Below are 17,721 nucleotides of genomic sequence, written 5' to 3'. Positions count from 1 at the left end.
GATTTGATCTATCAGGAGACCTTGCCAACAAAGGTCCGTATAGTTAAAGCTATGGTTTTCCCAGTAGTGATGCATGGAAGTGAGAGCTGGACCATAAAGAAGGCCGAAGAATTGATGCTTTTGAATTATGGTGCTGGAGGAGACTCTTGAGAGTCCCATGGACTGCAAGAAGATCAAAGCTATCCATTCTTGAGGAAATGGATGTGCTCACTGAAGTGCTCACTGGAAGGACAGATCCTGAAGCTGAGACTCCAATACTTTGGCCACCTCATGAGAAGAGAAGACTCCCTGGAAAAGACCCTGATGTTGTGAAAGATGGGGGGCACAAGGAGAAGGGGACGAGATAGGACGAGATGGGTGGATAGTGTTTTCAAAGCTACCAGCATGAGTTTGACCAAACTGCGGGAGGCGGTGGAAGACAGGAGTGCCTGGCGTGCTCTGGTCCATGGGGTCACGAAGAGTCGGACACAACTAAACAACTAAACAATAACACTAGCCATGTAGGCAGTGCTTTGCCTCCACATTCAGAGGCAGCAATGCTACTTAATATCAGTTGCTGGAAACTGCAGGAGGGGAGAGGGCTCTTGTGCCCAGGTCCCGCTTGCTGGTTTCCTTTAATGGGCAACTGGATGGTCACTGTGAGAGCAGGACCAGTTGAACCATTGGCCTGATTGAGCAGGCTCTGTATTTGTTCTTATGGCCAATCATTAATTTACATTGGCTTACCACCTTCCCCAGTTGATTTCCTATCAGATCAAACCCATGCATCCTCTCTTGTGGAGCATCAGGAGGATCCAATCTCAGAATAGCAGGAATGGGACATACCCCCACCCCAGGTTTCCCAACATTGCAGAGCTGCCTGGTCTGTGAGTCCCCAACATTCACACCTCATGCTAATGATGTTCTCTTTTCCTTAAATGCAACAAAGACATTGTAAAGAACATCTCCGGCTGAGTTCTCACGAAGGTGCTGGCAGCAACTGAACCAACCCCTAATTTAGGTCACCTTGTGTATCAACCACAGCTAGTTCAGAATATTCCTAAATTTAATTATCAGAGGATAAAAAAGACAGACACAATTTGACATGATTTCCTCTCTCTTACATTCTGCCTCAACGTCTCTGCCCCCACCCTCCCACTCTACACATTGAGCTACATTTTATTCTACTGGGAACACTGAGGGTCCTCCTAGCAGCCCCACCTTGAAATAAAACACAAATGCTTATTCTGCTCACATCACTCCATGTTTGCATCACATTTCCCTTTAGTTATTCAGTTTACTTTGGTTGCCTCCCCTTGCATTACCCTCCCCCATTTTGGATTCAAGTTGGCCTTTTCATTCTGTGCTTAAACAGCTCTCTCTCACATACACACACCTCAAAGCACAGACAGTCTCAGGCCCATGCCAGGGAGTTCTTGTAGGTCCTTTCCAAGGCTTGCAAGACCTGCTGCTCTGCACTTTAGCAGGGATTTTGTGTTCAACCTGCTAAAAGATTAAAAAGCTGGTGGAACCATCTTTAGGCTCATTCCCCTTGCCCTATGCCTAGTAACCACAGGTCTGAGCAGTTTCTTTCTGGCACGAGTCTGAGTGGTTTCCCCCTTGCCCCACTCCATTGCCGGGGGAACCTCACTCTTTAGTGCTAAATCAGAGCAAAGGTCAATACAGAGACAACCCGTTTGTTCTAATTGAGTGCTAAAGAGACATTTTCCTCGGGGGGGGGGGGGGAAGCAGTGGGGCGAGAGGAAGTATGGATGAGCCCTTATTGAAATACTGTAGTTGGGTGCATGTTTGTGCATGTAGGAAGACAAGTTACAAAAAAACAACTTGCTGCTGTCCTCCAACCCTAACCATGGCCATTTCCCCATGACTACTGAGCATGGGCAAATGTTCACAGGCAGGTGTGTGAGAGAGAATGCGCTCCCACCAGAAAGAGGACTGAAAAGTGAGATGAGCGCCACACCCCATAGTCACCTTTGACTGGACTTAGCCGTCCAGGGGTCCTTTACCTTTTACCTTTGCTGGAGGGAGGGCCTTCCTTAATCCATCTTCAAGCAGAGCCCTGCTGAGCTGCACACTGTGGGAGCTGAACTTAATGACCTCTGAGAATCCTTCCAACTCAGCAGTGCTGTGAAAAGCAGTATCAACGCAGTGCTGCCCACCTTCAGCCCACTTGTGACACAGAAACATTCCCTAGCAACAACTTCATGGCTCAAGCACAACCACTGATGGGTTTAGGAAAGCCTTCTGAGCCTCCCCTGAGACCACAACAGGCAATACTGGGCTCAGTGAAAAAACTGTTCTGACCTGCATGGAGGTAGCTTTCCGTCATATGTTAGGAAAGCCAGGGGGAAGGTCCACCTCCCCCTTCCCTAATACCTCCTATGGCAACACCTATCCGCCACCGTGCTCTTTATGTCAATCATCTACATGGCAACAGGCCTGTGAATCAATCCTCAGTCCTTTGCACATGAAGCCTTGGTTTGTTTGCAAAGAGAGATTGAGAGGGAGGCAGTTTGCACCTGAAACCCACCCTCGCCAGGCCAGGAGATCCTGGCTTGGCTTACATGGGCAGCAGGTGCCTGTGGGTAACCTCAGAGCCAGCAGTACCTGTCCAGGGGGCAGCACTATGTATATGGCAGGGGAGGGGAAACCCCCATGCAGGGCCATTGACTCATCCTCCCTTCCCAAAGCCAGAGGCCAAGGACAGGTGTCTCTCCCCATCCCCATCCCCATCTTGCTAGTCCTCGATGCCGCCACTCAGGCCAAGTAGCTCCTGCCTCGCAGCTGAATCCTGGCTTGGTCTCACCAGGAGCTCCTTCTCCAAATGATGGGGCTGCTGCAAGGTAGTGAGGTTCACCCTCCCGCTTCCCCAGAGTCCCTGTGAGGCTCGTTTTGTGACTGAATTGAACATGACACATCATTATTCGGATCATATTCCACAGTGTCAGAGCCCATCTCCCAGTCTGCCTGGATTTTCTCTCTGAGAAGAGGGCCTGGCTATCCCTGTCAGCGTCTTTTCCACATCCCACATGATCGCTCCCAGAGACAGCCCTTTAATGTAGCACTCACTCGTAAAGTATGTTCTCTTTAAAACATTTATTTGCAATTTACATCAGGAGTAAATATTAATGGGATGAGGCTTTGAGCAAATGGAAACAGATTGTGAGGCTGACAGCAGGGGCAACTGCCTTCCCTGTGGCTTACACCAGTTCAGGATCCTGTTCTTCAGGGAGATGCTCTGTGCTTTTACTGAGCTGTGCATTTTCCAGCTCTGGTGAGGGCTGCATTGACTGCCCCCATGTCCATTTATTTGACCTGCAAGGGGGGGGGTGAAGTAGAAAAGGTCCCCTCCCACCACCTCCCATCATTCTGTTTAGCAGATTTGTGTGAAATGGCCATTGCTGAAATCACCAACCTTGATGGGAAAGCTGGCTGCTTGCATCCAGCACGTTACATTTCCAGCTACCTATAAGAACATAATATTGGGATGTGAATAGATGCTAGGAGAGGATATAAAGTTAAAGGTAAAGGGACCCCTGACCATTAGGTCCAGTCGTGGATGACTCTGGGGTTGCAGCGCTTATCTCTCTTTATTGGCCAAGGGAGCCGGCGTACAGCTTCCGGGTCATGTGGCCAGCATGACTAAGCCGCTTCTGGCAAACCAGAGCAGCGCACAGAAACACCGTTTACCTTCCCGCCGGAGCGGTACCTATTTATCTACTTGCATTTTGATGTGCTTTCAAACTGCTAGGTGGACAGGAGCAGGGACCGAGCAACAGGAGCTCACCCGTCTCGGGGATTCAAACCACCGACCTTCTGATCGGCAAGTCCTAGGAGAGGATATATTTATTAGTTATTATCCCTCCTCCCTCATGTTTGTGAGTCAGCAGTGCTATCTCGTTGCAGCTTAAAAGGGTATCTTAGGCTAATTTTAGCCTTTTCATTCAACTAATCCGGGACGTTTTAAGGCAGACTGGATTTTCCTGGAGTTTCCCCCTTTACTCCCCCTTAAAACAATAACCACACAAACAGTCTTGTAAAAGGTAAAAATAACATTTACTCACTCAGAATACTTTTTGAAGAGTAACAGACACAGCAGCTTTGTTCAGCAGGCTTAAAATGGTAATTCAGTTACAAAGACATACTTAAGTCTAGCTTAAAATGGCGTCTGAGCTGGAGCTCAGACTTGGCAGATGTTCTCACATTGCTGGCACAGCAGAAAGAGATGAAAAAGAATAAGGAGAGTCTGCCAAGGCAGGCAGGAGAATATATACAGCTACACCCTCCCCCCTGTCAGGGCACAGTGGGAGCATCTCTCGCAAAGTTCTCTAGCAAGTTTGCAGGAAAACTCCTTCAGCTCCTATTATGTGCCTATCTAGCAAAACATGAATTGTTGATTTGACAGCCTTTTAAACATCCCACACATAAGATGAGCCCTGCGGGATCAGGCCAATGGCCCATCTTAGTATAGTATCCTGTTCTCACAGTAGCCAGCCAGATGCCCCAAAAGGGAAGGAGCTTGCCAGCAGGACCTGAGCACAAGAGCCCTCTCTCCTTTGTGATTTTCAGCAACTGGAATTTAGAGCTGTTCGGTCTCTGGCCATGGAGACAGAGAACAGACATTGTAATAAACCACAGGGGGTGGGAGTGGTGGTGGGATTTGGAGGATATGCAGTAGGGTGAGTGAGGGGACAGCAATGGCTTTTTCTCAACTGAATATTACAGACAAAAGCATTTTAAATGTGTCAAGTCTACATAGAAAGCCTCCCTGGCCACTGCAGCACCACCAAACCCCTATATGTCCTAGCCAACATGGGTCAAGAGGGAAGCCTCACAGTCTCCCGGGGCAGCAACTCTTTAGACCGGAGGGGGCTGGCAGCTGCACCCTACAATCCCAGCTTTGGCAAGTGAGGAGGAAAGGAGAGGCGAACTTCAAAGTCCTCCTTTTGTGCAGACATTTACTGGAGGAAACTCAGAGATAGAGATAAGCAATCCAGTACACAATGTTGAACAGCAGGAAGGCTGTGGGGAAGAAAACCCGTGAGTAGGAGTCCAGGCGGGAAATGTGGATGCGGATTCTGCCCTCTCGCCAGGTGCCTGTCTGACAGTCCTCAATGCAGCAGAAGAACCGCTGACACTCCTTCCCTTCCAAGCAGGAGGGCTCCAAGTCTTCGCTCTCCACCTCTTCACTGTTGCCCTCGACTTCAGGGGGCCAGTGCACCAGGCTGTTGATGTTGATGGCAGTGTAGGAGGGCATCATCAGGTGGGCATGGCTGGCTGCCTGGAGAAGGACAAGGAGCAAATGAGAGAAGCAGAGAAGGGGCACAGGGGACCCCCCCATACCTTGTGGAACTGGCAATCAAGTGCTGGCTTGGAAGGTGGTAGCAGGCGCAGCTCAGGGGTGTCCTTTTCTCCATCCCTCTGGCACAACTTTCAGAGGGGGAATGGACCAGCTTGACCCCCTCCCTAACCAATTAGCCAAACTGCCTTCTGGGACAAGATTTGGGGGCCCCCAAGGATCATCTGGAGTAAGGAGCCCCCCACCTCGCCCATATCCTTTTTAATGCAAATTCCTGATGAACTTTGCGCTGTTGACGCTTTTGGGGTGGTTGCACACTCCAAAAGCATCAAGAGCACAAAAGAATACTATTTGCAGCTGCAAAAAGCTTCAGGGCAGTCACAGTGCTTCACTTCCAGTCATCACATCTCCCGTAATTTGCTGCTTGAAACCTCATAACTTTGTTATACTGCAAAACGCTCTGGTTTATTTTTCTCTGGCTTTTCCCTCTGGACAGCAATAACATGGTAGCATCAGGGTAATACCAAAGAGCTACTGATAAGGCAGAATAAATCTACCACTAATGTGCTATTTATTGCATCAAGAGCATGTTGCAGAAAACATACCGGCTATAGCAAAATGCCAGCCTGGAGGGGTCCCTCATCACTTTCCTCCCTCTTCTGGCTCCTTCCCTTACCTGGATCCTTTAGAGGGACCCTGGGTGAGGCACCAAGCTCTGCCAGGCAGTGTCCCCCCCCCCGCCCCGCCATCCCGCTCACCAGTCTGGGTTTCCTGCTGCTATGCTGTGTTGGCTTCTTGTTTCCTGCCAGGTAGTTGAGGGTGGCATACTCCATGAGGGCTGCAAAGACGAAGATGAAGCACACTGAGACAAAGAGGTCCATGGCAGTGATGTACGAGACCCGGGGCAGATGCTTGCGGGAGATGGTGCTCAGGGTAGTCATGGTGAGCACGGTGGTGATTCCTGGGAATAGGAGGAGAACACCTGGGTGAAACTGCTGGATGCCTTGTTGAAGGTACAAGTTTAACTGTATATAAAATGTTGTATTTAATTACATTGTATTCAAGTTGTTGTAAAAGAAGCTCTAGGCATATAGCTAGTAATTTTTCCACTTGGTGTGGCAGGCTACCTAGTGACTAAGCCTTGTGACTAGATCAGGAATACAGTGGTACGTCCAGTTACGAACTTAATTTGTTCCGGATGTCCATTCTTAACCCGAAACTGTCCTTAACCTGAGGTCCGCTTTCACTAATGGGGCCTCCTGCTGCTGGCGCACCACTGGCGCACAACTTCCGCTCCATCCCAGGGCAAAGTGTGCAACAAGGGGCATCTACTGCCTGGTTAGCGGAGCTTGTTACCCGAAGCATTTGTAAGAAGGATGGTACGTAACACAAAGTTCCACTGTGTTAGGATTGCTACTCAACAGACAAGCTGTAACATGAGTGCTTCCATGTATGTGTACAAGTGGTGGCCATTTTAGGCACATCCAACTGACGCGCAATTGCCAATGCGCAGGTCCTTTTGGACCTGGAAGAGGGCAGAATGGAGGAGGAACAGGGTGTAATGGTCATAAGCACTCCACCAATGTGCATGGGGGCCAGAAACAGAACACCCCCCCCAAAAAAAATGGTTCCCACCTGTATATATGTAAATGAGACTGTTTGCAACACAAAGATGCAGGTAGGCTGTTGCCAGCAAGCAGGAGAAGGACAAAAACACAGTATGTTGACTTTAGCAGAAAGCTACATTTTATTAAAGACATTTAAAACCTCACCCTAGGATTAGTGTAAGCAAGGTTTGTAAGAATGAAACTCAGTGCTTGTTTTTCTGCAATGTATCTTTTTGTTACTTTGTAATATTTAAAACCATGCTCTGCAAGTAAAAATTTATTTCTTGAGCTGAAGAAAATTTATTTCTACACAAGGGTCAGATCAGATCTTCCTCTGGCACCATATCTAACATGCCTATGACCACCAAGTGGAGTGAGTGAGCCATGGGAAACCATGGACATGGGGCTTGGCTTCACAGGCTTCGGGGAAGGGGCTGGAAGGGGTCAGCACAGTTGCTGTGAAGGTGTATGAAATCCATGTGGATTGGTTTTTCAATGTTGCTACTAATAAAATCAAATATATATTCTTCCTAATTCTCCTCTCCCCCACCTCCACAATCCACACCCATTTTTGATGATGTTTAATTTAGACCCCCACCCCCACCCACCCAAAATATTTGCCATTAAAATGCCATGTTTGAAAAGCATCCTTAATTGTCTTAAAAGCCAAACAAGATGGCTGCAGGATGCAGAGAATTCTAATGAGATTGAGACAAGGAGCTGCTTTAGGCCGTGGTTGAAATTGCTGAGGGAGATGGGTTTGTTCCTCCCAAGAAACTTGGCATCTTTTCCCCTGGTGGGCAAAGGGGGTGGTCCAGAGATCCTATCACACACAGGACAATAATTTGGCATGTTGCAGGGCAGGAGGAAGTGCAGAGAGACAGGGGTGCAGAGGCAGGGGAAGAACCAACTCTCTGGTAGGAAAAATAGCCTGCCTGGAGCCATGAGCTCTGCATTTGTTCAAAGAGCCCACACCTCCAGCTCCAGAACTTGTCCTCTGGTCTTCTCCAGCTGTGAGTACCAGTTGTACAGATGCCATGACAGGACCTGGGGCTGAGCCAAGAAGATCCCCATGTACCCTAAACCTGCCCCACAAATGAGGGTGTGCATGGAACTGGAACATCACCCACAATCACCAAGTAGATTATTATTGTTGCAAAGGTTGCACACAACCCCAATTCTGCCAAGTAGTGCATGAGATCCCAGGGGGTTCCAGATGCTCACCCAGAGATGGGTTTCTGTTGAGAATCAAGACACAGTGGAGGTTGAAGTGTCTTTAAAAAATATGGTTTAATTACACATATTTACACCTGAGTTTATGGAATGTGTTAGGTTTTAGGGGAGGGGTAGTACTTCTGGTTATGCTCCTTCTGGGGACGTTTGTCTACCTTTGGTTCCCACCCTGCACTCATCTCTCAACTGTGGCTCCTAGAAGCTGTCAGAATGTGACGATGGGCACACCGTGGGAAATGGTTTCCACTGACCAGCTAAACCAGGTAGCCAATGGGTCTCAAACCCTCAGTGAGTTAGGGACTTCTCACTGCATGCAATCTATGTTGGATTGAGCGGATGAGACCAATAGTCAGTCCAATGGTCAAGAAGGCAGTTTCTGCACATGCTGTAGAGGGAAGGGAGGAGCAGATGGGGCTCATCAACCTGGGAAGGTAGTCCATCTAAGAAAAGGTAAACTTTGATTCTATACCTCCACTGCCTTGCAGCTATACTCATTCATCAGAAAGGCTTCGAGAGTAAACCCTGATGAACAGTCCATACCCCCTGCCTTGTGGGTCATATTTGGGAGAAGAAAAGGCTGAAGAGGAAAACCTACACAAATCAGGAGTGGAGTCCCTAAGGCAGTTGGATAGTGCCTTGTATGCTTCCTTTAGGCAGCTCCTGCAGCTGAGTTGGTGCCAAACATATACAGTAGCTCTGCTTTCCTTTGGACCACTGGAGAGGTGCTGCTAACACAGCAGTTTCACCCCTAACGATATATTCCATTGTGTCTTGAGACTGACGGCTGCTAACAACACCAGTGGTGTTAGACCTCTTTGCCTTTGGGCCACAGCCCTCCCCTGCAAGGGTCTTCCCCTCCTCACAAGAGTCATTCTAATTCCCTCAGCTTCCCTCCAGCTTGCTTCATCTCTTCGCTCTCAGTTTTGAATGAACTAGCCTTCTTGCTCCATCACGCCATGCTGCCTGGTGTAGTCATCCCACTGAGATGGAATAACCACTGTACTTGGCTCCACCTCTTGGGTGCTGCAGGGGTTAACCAGAGCTGAGGGCAATGCCTTCCTTACCCAGAGATGTTCTGGCTGGTGTAGAGTCTCTCTTGATCCAGAAGGAGACCCAGGAAAGGACCACCGTCAGGATGCAGGGGATGTAGGTCTGAATGGCAAAGTACCCCATCCGCCTGCTCAGGTCAAAGGAGACGGTCATGACTATGTACTCCCCTAGAGAAGGCCACAGAGAGGCGGGCAGGTCAGAAGAACAGGCCACTCCGCAAATCACATTGCTACCTCTGCATGCCTTGATTTTATGCTGGGCTGCTGCAGAAGTCATGGCTTCCAGCTTGAAAGGCATGGGCAAACTCGGCCCTCGAGATGTTTTGGGACTACAGTTCCCATCATCCCTGACCACTGGTCCTGTTAGTTAGGGATGATAGGAATTGTAGTCCCAAACCATCTGGAGGGCCAAGTTTGCCCATGACAGGTCTATGCTGACTGGCAGCAATGGCTCCTCAGGGTTTAGGCAGCGAATGTTTCTTAACACTACCTGGAGAGGCCCAGCATGAGACTGAAACTGGGATCTTCTGCATGCCAAGCAGGTGTTCTGCCAGACATAGGCCCTTCCCAAGGGGGAGGCTGTGCTTCTGCAGCAATGCTCAACAATGTCTGGAACTACCTTCACCACTGGAGCTGCACCTGCTCCATTTTCCTCCTTGGCTCCTAAATCCTTTTGCTCACCACTTTCTAGGAAACATGTCTGTGAGAACTCTGGGTGTGGCCGACACGAAGGTCCAGAATAAGAGACCAGGAGGAAGACCAGAGTTCAGTCCTGCCCCCCTACAGTCTGGTCTGTGTGATGATCTATGAGTGCTTACAATGTGCCATATATATGCATATATGAGGAGGGATACTTGATTGCTTTGTGAAAGGAAGGCCCCTTGGAGAATTCCCGCCCCCCTCAGTTTATTAACTGAATAACCTTGCTTTCTTTTAGCCAAATATTACAACATACTGGACAATGCAGGAGACATTCTGAACATTTTCAGTCACAGAGGTCAGCCTCCAGCAACCAAATTCAACTAGCCGGGAAAATGCATGATTAAGGCAGCCTGGAAGAAGGAACACTTGCCTTTTAGGCCTATCAGAGAGAATGGCTCCAATTAAAACCTTCTTTTTCCAAGCAATAAAAAATCCTCATTTGCAGTCTGCCAATCATAAATGGATTAAGAGTATGGATTAATCAATGCATGATTTTAGCATAAATATTTCCTTTTCCAATATAGCTTGTAGGAGTTTGAATGTGCTCAGTAAGTGGGGCTCAGGAACTGCAAGGGGACTTCCAGGGAACTGGACATATTAAAATGAACTCCAGAGAGCCCAAAGAGGTCCTGTGCCAGAGTGGAGGGGAAGCCCTGAAGGATGTGGTGGTGGTGCCCTAAGGACAGCCTGGTATCTGCTTTTGGGAGCGGGGGAAGGAAAAGGAAGCAGCTACAGCTTCTGTGGGCTCTCAGCAAGAACTGGGGGGGGGGGCAGAGAGAGGCTGCCTCTGCACCCTCCACTCCCGCCTCCTCCTGCCCTCCCAACCTTCCAGTCTCCAAACTATTCACTTGTTTTTCGTGTGAAAAAGCCACCACCTACAATGTGCCCAACTCCTGTGGGACAAATGTCTTACCAGCACCTGTCCTGAGCACCTCAGATGTGTTCCTCAGACCTGTGAAGTCAAACTGGTAGAGCCTCCAAGTTCGCTGGTCAGAGACTTCAATAGAGTACCTTCTCCAGCGGTAGATGATCTCCTCTCGTGGGTAGCCATCTGGAAGGAGCAGAGCAGACACAGGCAGGAAGGTCAAGGCCCATGTAAGGTGGATTCTCTTGCAAGCCACCTCACAGCTCCTCCCTCCTGTTAATTTGATGAAAGGGGCTTTATACTCTGTCCCCCAGGAGATATGTGATGTGCCCACTGGGCTGGCTCAGAAGAACTGCTAGCCAAGGAAGATGTGCAAGGACTCTCTTTAATCACCCTGCCCATCTGTGGAAGGTTCCTGATTGCATCTTCTCACCAGGGAAGTGTCTATGTAGCTCAGTGGTAGAGCATCTGCCTTTTATGCAGAAGGTCCCAGGTTCAATCCACAGCAGCATCTCCGGGTAGGGTTGCAAAGGACTTCTTTCTTGAAACCCTGGGGTACCATTGCTACCAGTCAGTGTAGACAATACTGAGATAGATTGTTTCCTTTTTTGCTTCACATTATATTCAGGGCAACAGAGGGGGTCAGGAGGCCATGAGCTGCCTGGTGGTAGCTGGCAACCTCCCTTCCTAACAAGGGGCAAGACAGGGAGCTGTCTACCAGCTCCATCTGGTACACAGGCTGAGACCCTACCTGCCCACAGACTGTCTCGCCAGAGTGGTGCATGCTTTGGTTATCTCTCACTTGGACTACTGCAATGTGACCCGGAAACTACAACTAATCTAGAATGTCGCAGCTAGAATGGTGACTGGGAGCGGCCACTGAGACTACATAACACCAGTCTTGAAAGACCTACATTGGCTCCCAGTACATTTCTGAGCACAATTCATAGTGTTGGTGTTGACCTTTAAAGCCCTAAATGGCCTTGGTCCAGTATACCTGAAGGAGCATCTCCACCCCCATCGTTCTACCCAGACACTGAGGTCCAGCACCGAGGGCCTTCTGGCAGTTCCCTCACTGCGAGAAGCCAAGTTACAGGGAACCAGGCAGAGGGCTTTCTCAGTAGTGGCACCTGCCCTGTGGAACACCCTCCCACCAAACAACAACTACCAGACTTTTAGAACACATCTGAAGGCAGCCCTGTTTAGGGAAGCTTTTAATGTTTGATGAATTACTGTATTTTAATATTTTGTTGGAAGCCGCCCAGAGTGGCTGGGGAGGCCCAGCCAGATGGGCAGGGTAAAAATAATAAATTATTGTTATTGTTATTGTTATTGTTGTTATTATTATAGATCTAAGGTTGCCATATGTCTGGAATTTCCCGGACACAGTCGGTATTCAGCCCTCGTAAACAGTCACCACGTGAAAATTGTTGAAATGTCTGGGGAAATCTGAACGTGTGGCAGCTCATGTTGGAAGTGTAGATTTTGCCAAATTAAAACTAGCTCAAAGACTCAGCCTTTGTCAGAAGCTGTTTGTGGTCCTGAATGTGATCAGACTGCCTCTCTCAAAAGTATGGCTGTTACCCTCAGACGTCCTTTCATTGGGATCCCCGTGCTTTTTGACTGCTAATGATTTCAGAATATTTTATATTGTTATATTTCATTATACCCATGTTACAATTTTTTAATGATTTTGACTGGGTGCATCCATTTGCTAAATAGTAACTTAGCGAACTGTTCACCCCCACATCTTAAATTATTGCTGCTTTAATTTAATATTTATATAAATGTTTATACAACTCAACCCACTTCGATCTGCAGAACTGGCCATGTTACAGGTGCCACACAATGCTCATTCTGCATTTGGGAGGAATCAATCTTTTAGTGTGGCAGAACCCACACTTTGGAACTCCCTGCCTATTGACACCAAGCAGGTGCCTTCCCTGTACTCTTTTAAGCACCTGCTGGAAATGTTTTTTTAGACAAGCCTACATATGTTTACATACGTTTTAATCTATTTTTAGCTTGTTACATCTTTTAATTATTATCTGAACATTTAAACAGCTGTTTTCAACTGTTCTTTAACAGATAATTGTTTTATTCTTTTTGTAAACTACTTTGAGGATTTTCTTTCAATTCACACGGTGTATAAGTTTTATGAGATAGATAGGTAAATAAATAAGATAAATATTGATAAGATAACAAAAATAAATCACTTTGCTGGGTAATGTTTTATCTTGCATTTCTCTTAGGATGGTTAAGTGAGCCTTTTTAAAAATAATAAAGAAAGTTCCCTGTTGAACTTATGATAAATAAAATTTGCGGACATTGACTGAGGAAATTTGGAACATGGGGATCCTAAGATTCTGCCTTATACAGCCTGCAAGTGGCCTGGTCAATGTTTTGTATGGGAGACCACCTGGGAGCCCCCACCCATGATGAGGGAAATGCAGTATACAAATGTAAGGAGTGCCTTACGTTCTGAATCTGGCTGTTGGTCCACCAAGCACAGAGACAGGCTCCTCACAGCAGCTCATGGCATCCCAGGTGCTTCTTGGTGGTGATGCTGCCAGGGATTGAATCCCGGACTTTCTGCATGCTAAGCAGGTGCTGAACCACAGATCCAAGCATGCACACATGCACAAACCTCTCCCACTGCTGCTTTGGGTGTGGTTTCCTCTTTACCATTCCTCCCTGGGCAGATACCCTTGAAAAATGTCCCAGTAACTCCTTCTTAGGGTGCCCCCACTGGGTCATTTGGAGAGTGGTATGGGGAGGTGCCCATGCCCTTAACTGGCCCAGGCACCTTATTTGCTTCTGAGGAGGCAGCACAAGTGGTGGCGTACTGGTTATGGTATTGGACTAGGACCTGGAAGACCAGGGTTCAAGCTAAGCATGTGGCACTGTCATGTGTGGGAACATCTTTTCATGTCTCCTTAGCTTCCTATCCAGCCACTAGCAGCCTCTAGAAGCCCCCCAGGAACAACAATGGCGGTGGTTGAGGAGGATGGAAGCTGCCAATCCCAAAAGGGCTTGGAGATAAAGCAGAAGGAGGGCACAGTGGCTGTTAGCTCCCCACATTTGAAATGGGCAGCATTCTGCAGAGCACTTTGAGTTCTTTCCTCAATCAGTGCTGTCTTTTTCATTTGCAGTGGTACCTTGGGTTACAGACGCTTCAGGTTACAGACTCCGCTAACCCAGAAATAGTACCTCAGGTAAAGAACTTTGCTTCAGGATCATAGAATCATAGAATCATAGAGTTGGAAGAGACCACAAGGGCCATCGAGTCCAACCCCCTGCCAAGCAGGAAACACCATCAGAGCACTCCTGACATATGGTTGTCAAGCCTCTGCTTAAAGACCTCCAAAGAAGGAGACTCCACCACACTCCTTGGCAGAAAATTCCACTGTCGAACAGCTCTTACTGTCAGGAAGTTCTTCCTAATGTTTAGGTGGAATCTTCTTTCTTGTAGTTTGAATCCATTGCTCCGTGTCTGCTTCTCTGGAGCAGCAGAAAACAACCTTTCTCCCTCCTCTATGTGACATCCTTTTATATATTTGAATATGGCTATCATATCACCCCTTAACCTCCTCTTCTCCAGGCTAAACATGCCCAGCTCCCTGGATGAGAACAGAAATCGTGCGGCGGTGGTGGGAGGCCCCATTAGCTAAAATGGTACCTCAGGTTAAGAACAATTTCAGGTTAAGAATGGACCTCCAGAACGAATTAAGTTCTTATCCCGAGGTACCACTGTATTTTTAATGGAACCACAGCCCTCCCTCTGCCCAGGGACTGTGGCACAAGCCCCTTCCCTCAGGTTGCAAATGCTTTGGGCGCCTTGCTCAGCTTTGTCTCCGACTGCTGGAGAATAATAACTGCCAGCCATTCTGCTACCCAAGGCCCTTCAACTGGGACACAGACTGTGGGCAAGACATGCAATCTGCCCCTCAGCCATGACACCCTACCCCCCTCAGCTTGAAAGGACTCGTGACCTGTTCACCCTTGTCAGGCAAGCAAGAGATGCAAAAAGCCCCTATATCCTCTGACCAGGAGGCCTTCCCCACCATTCTCTCAGCACCTGGTAAGATCCAAACAGGTCTTATGCTGCTGGGATTTATACTTGTTTACTACCAAAAATCTGACACAGATGCAAGGGCTGCTCAGAAAGAGGAATGTTGGCGTGATATGGTCTTTCTCTCAAGGAAGAGAAGGAGGAAGGGAGGGAGGGAAGGAGAAGGGGAGAGAGAGATGGCTTTGAAGCCATGTTTGCTTTTTCTGGAACATCACTGGCCACAGACACGTGTTTAGCTGACCTTCTGGCTTGGAATGAAAGGACACGACAGCATCTGGGACTTTGGACCCTGTTTGATCAACAATGGGCATGCAAAACTTTCCATTGCTAGTCCAAGCTGACGCCCTGCTGGCAGTGACAAAGCAAAGACTTTGCAAGCCAATCCATTTCTGTGCTAATTCTAGCACATTTTTGGAAGTGTGTCTGACCCATGTGTGCCCTCTAACCTCAACAGGCCACTAGTCGTACTCTGGATGGTCTCAGGGGGCTTGACAGCACAGGTTCTTATAGACAGCATCCATCATTGTTCCACTTGTAATTGTTGGGTGCAGGCTGATTTGGGGATTGATTCAGACAGTTTTCTTACTGCTCATCTTTTGCAGGTGACTCCCTGCCCCATGCACACACACACACACACACACACACAACAATCAAGGGTCTGAATCTGAGGGGGAATGGAGCTTCCGCACAGCAGGAGCACAGATGTATTCAGGGAAGAGTCTCAATTTCTGAGTCCCTCCATAGGCATAAATAACATCCCCTCCCCCAGCAGTCTCACCATCAGAGTGGAAATGAGTTTCTATAAGGTTCCAGTCACGCATCAGGGCCACATGAGAAGCTATGAGGTGGGATTAGCATAGGGCTACCACTGGGCCCCATCTGTAGAGTTTCTGCATGTGCAATCCCTCCCCCCCCCTCCCGGTACTCCCTGCTTCTCCCTGTGTTTAGGAAGTGAGGATGTGGCAGAGGAGGCAGGCAAAGCAGAAATGGGGACTCCAGTGAGCTGCCAGCTGCAGCTGTCTCTAGCATCCTGGTTTTCCTCTGCAAATTGAAACGTCAAAACTGTTTCAAAGCAGCGATCTTGATGCCTATATATGATAAATCCTCCCGGGGCTGTGGGAGATACCTCGTAGCATAGCTAAACTATGTTTATAATTAATTGCCAGGCATGCGTGGCGTGTACTGTTAATTAGCTAAGATGCAGAGGAGATGGGGACAGGCTGGGAGGGACTGCTCAGAACCACGTGGGTGGGCAACAGGGAGAGGGAGGAGGCTGTGCACAGGATCTGTAGCAGTGACATGACAGGCGGTGGCAGGCTGAAGTGCTGGTGCAGTCCAGGAAACAGCAGCAGCACCAGCCAGAAAGCAAACAAATGAACAGGCTGAAGGCGGGGAGAGGGAGAGGGTTTGGAAGGCGACTGTCCCATTAAAAAGGCAGGGAGGGAGGGAAGGAAGGAGCATCATGATGGCGTCCTCTTTGGCTCCCATCCATACTCAGAGCCACTAAATCAGAATCTGAGTCTATGGGCTGAAAGGGGCTTTGTGTGTTTGGAAGCACATGATGGCCACTGTGAGAGAGAAAGAGACAGACAGACAGAGAAAGCTGTCATTGCTAACAATCTACAAAGAAAAGGACTCCATGGGCCACTGCGAGGGAGGGAGGCTGCTGTGAGGACTGCACCCACACAGAATTTATAGAGATCTGGGGAAGAAGGAAGAACATAAGACAAGCCTGCTGAGTCAGGCCAAAAGGGGCAACCTAATCATAGAATGGTAGAGTTGGAAGGGACCTCGAGGGTCATCTAGTCCAACCCCCTGCAAGGCAGGAATCTCAACTAAAGCATCCATGACAGATGGTCATCTAACCTCTGCATAAAAACTCCAAGGAAGGAGAGTTCACCACCTCCTGAGGGAGTCCGTTCCCTAGTTGAACAGCTCTTGCTGTCAGAAAGCTCTTCCTGATAGTTGATTGGAATCTCCTTGAATGCATTGGTTTGGGTCCTACCCTCCTGAGTAGGAGAAAACAACCGTTTTCCATGTGGCAGCTCTTTAGATATTTGAAGATGGCTATCATATCTTCTCTCTGTCTCCTCTTATCCAAGCTAAACATACTCAGCTCCCTCAACCACTCCTCATAAGGCTTGGTTTCCAGACCCTTGATCATCTTGGTCACCCTTCTCTGCATACATTCTAGCTTGTCAACATCCTTCTTAAATTGTGGCACCCAGAACTGGACACAGTATTCCAGGTGTGGTCTAACCTAGGCAGAATAGAGTGGTACTATCATGTCCCTTGACCTGGACACTAGACTTCTGTTGATGTTGCCTAGCATAACATTGGCTTTTTTGCTGTTGCATCACACTGTTGACTCATGTTAAGCTTGTGGTCTTCTGGGACCCCCATTTCTTAGACACAACAGCCTCCACTGTATCTTGATTTTCAACAAAAACCCAACCCTGGATGAGCACATGTAACGCCCTGGATTCTCGTACACTGCTCAGCAGAGCTTGGAGGTGGCATGCAACCTCAGCATTAACATTATTTGCTTGGTGATTGAGGTGGAGTGTTCTAGTTCCATGCACAGCCTCTTTGTGGGGCAAGTTTAGCATCTTTTTGCCCTACCCTTCAGTCCCATGGCCCTGTCATGACATCTATGCAACCGGTACTCACAACTGGAGAAGACCAGAGGGCAGGAGTGGGTATCCATTGGGAAGTTCTGCAGCTGGAGGAGGCACTCAGCTTCAATGGTCAACCTGGGGAAGAGATGGAGATGGGGAATACTAGTTTGACAGCTGCTGCAGAAGCACAACTAACCTTGTATGAACATCAATACTTCTGGAGCCTCTCTGGAGCATTTTAGCATCCCCTCAAAGGGTGTGTCAGAAGCCACCTGA

At 48.3% G+C, this 17,721-nt stretch overlaps 1 protein-coding gene across 2 annotated transcripts in view; it reads right to left on the bottom strand.

Moving 5' to 3' along the window:
• Positions 1–4,034: 4,034 nt before the first annotated feature.
• Positions 4,035–17,721, bottom strand: part of LOC308578427 (gamma-aminobutyric acid receptor subunit gamma-4) — a 37,833-nt gene continuing 24,146 nt past the window's right edge. The window contains exons 5-9 of one of the 2 annotated variants that reach the window (XM_081178792.1): positions 17,498–17,580; positions 10,804–10,941; positions 9,204–9,356; positions 6,058–6,260; positions 4,035–5,281 (exon numbers count right to left, since the gene is read on the bottom strand). In XM_081178792.1, the coding sequence (XP_081034918.1) occupies positions 4,973–5,281; positions 6,058–6,260; positions 9,204–9,356; positions 10,804–10,941; positions 17,498–17,580 (886 nt within the window). In that variant the 3' untranslated portion in view covers positions 4,035–4,972. The remainder of the gene's footprint in view (positions 5,282–6,057; positions 6,261–9,203; positions 9,357–10,803; positions 10,942–17,497; positions 17,581–17,721) is intronic. The other variant, XM_081178793.1, reaches the window with a different exon arrangement.

This window comes from Podarcis bocagei (assembly GCF_964188305.1).
Source record: "Podarcis bocagei genome assembly, chromosome: Z".
In the NCBI taxonomy this organism is placed as follows: domain Eukaryota; kingdom Metazoa; phylum Chordata; class Lepidosauria; order Squamata; family Lacertidae; genus Podarcis; species Podarcis bocagei.
The sequence above is the reverse complement of the archived record's forward strand: the minus strand, read 5'-3'. Positions and strand labels throughout refer to the sequence as shown.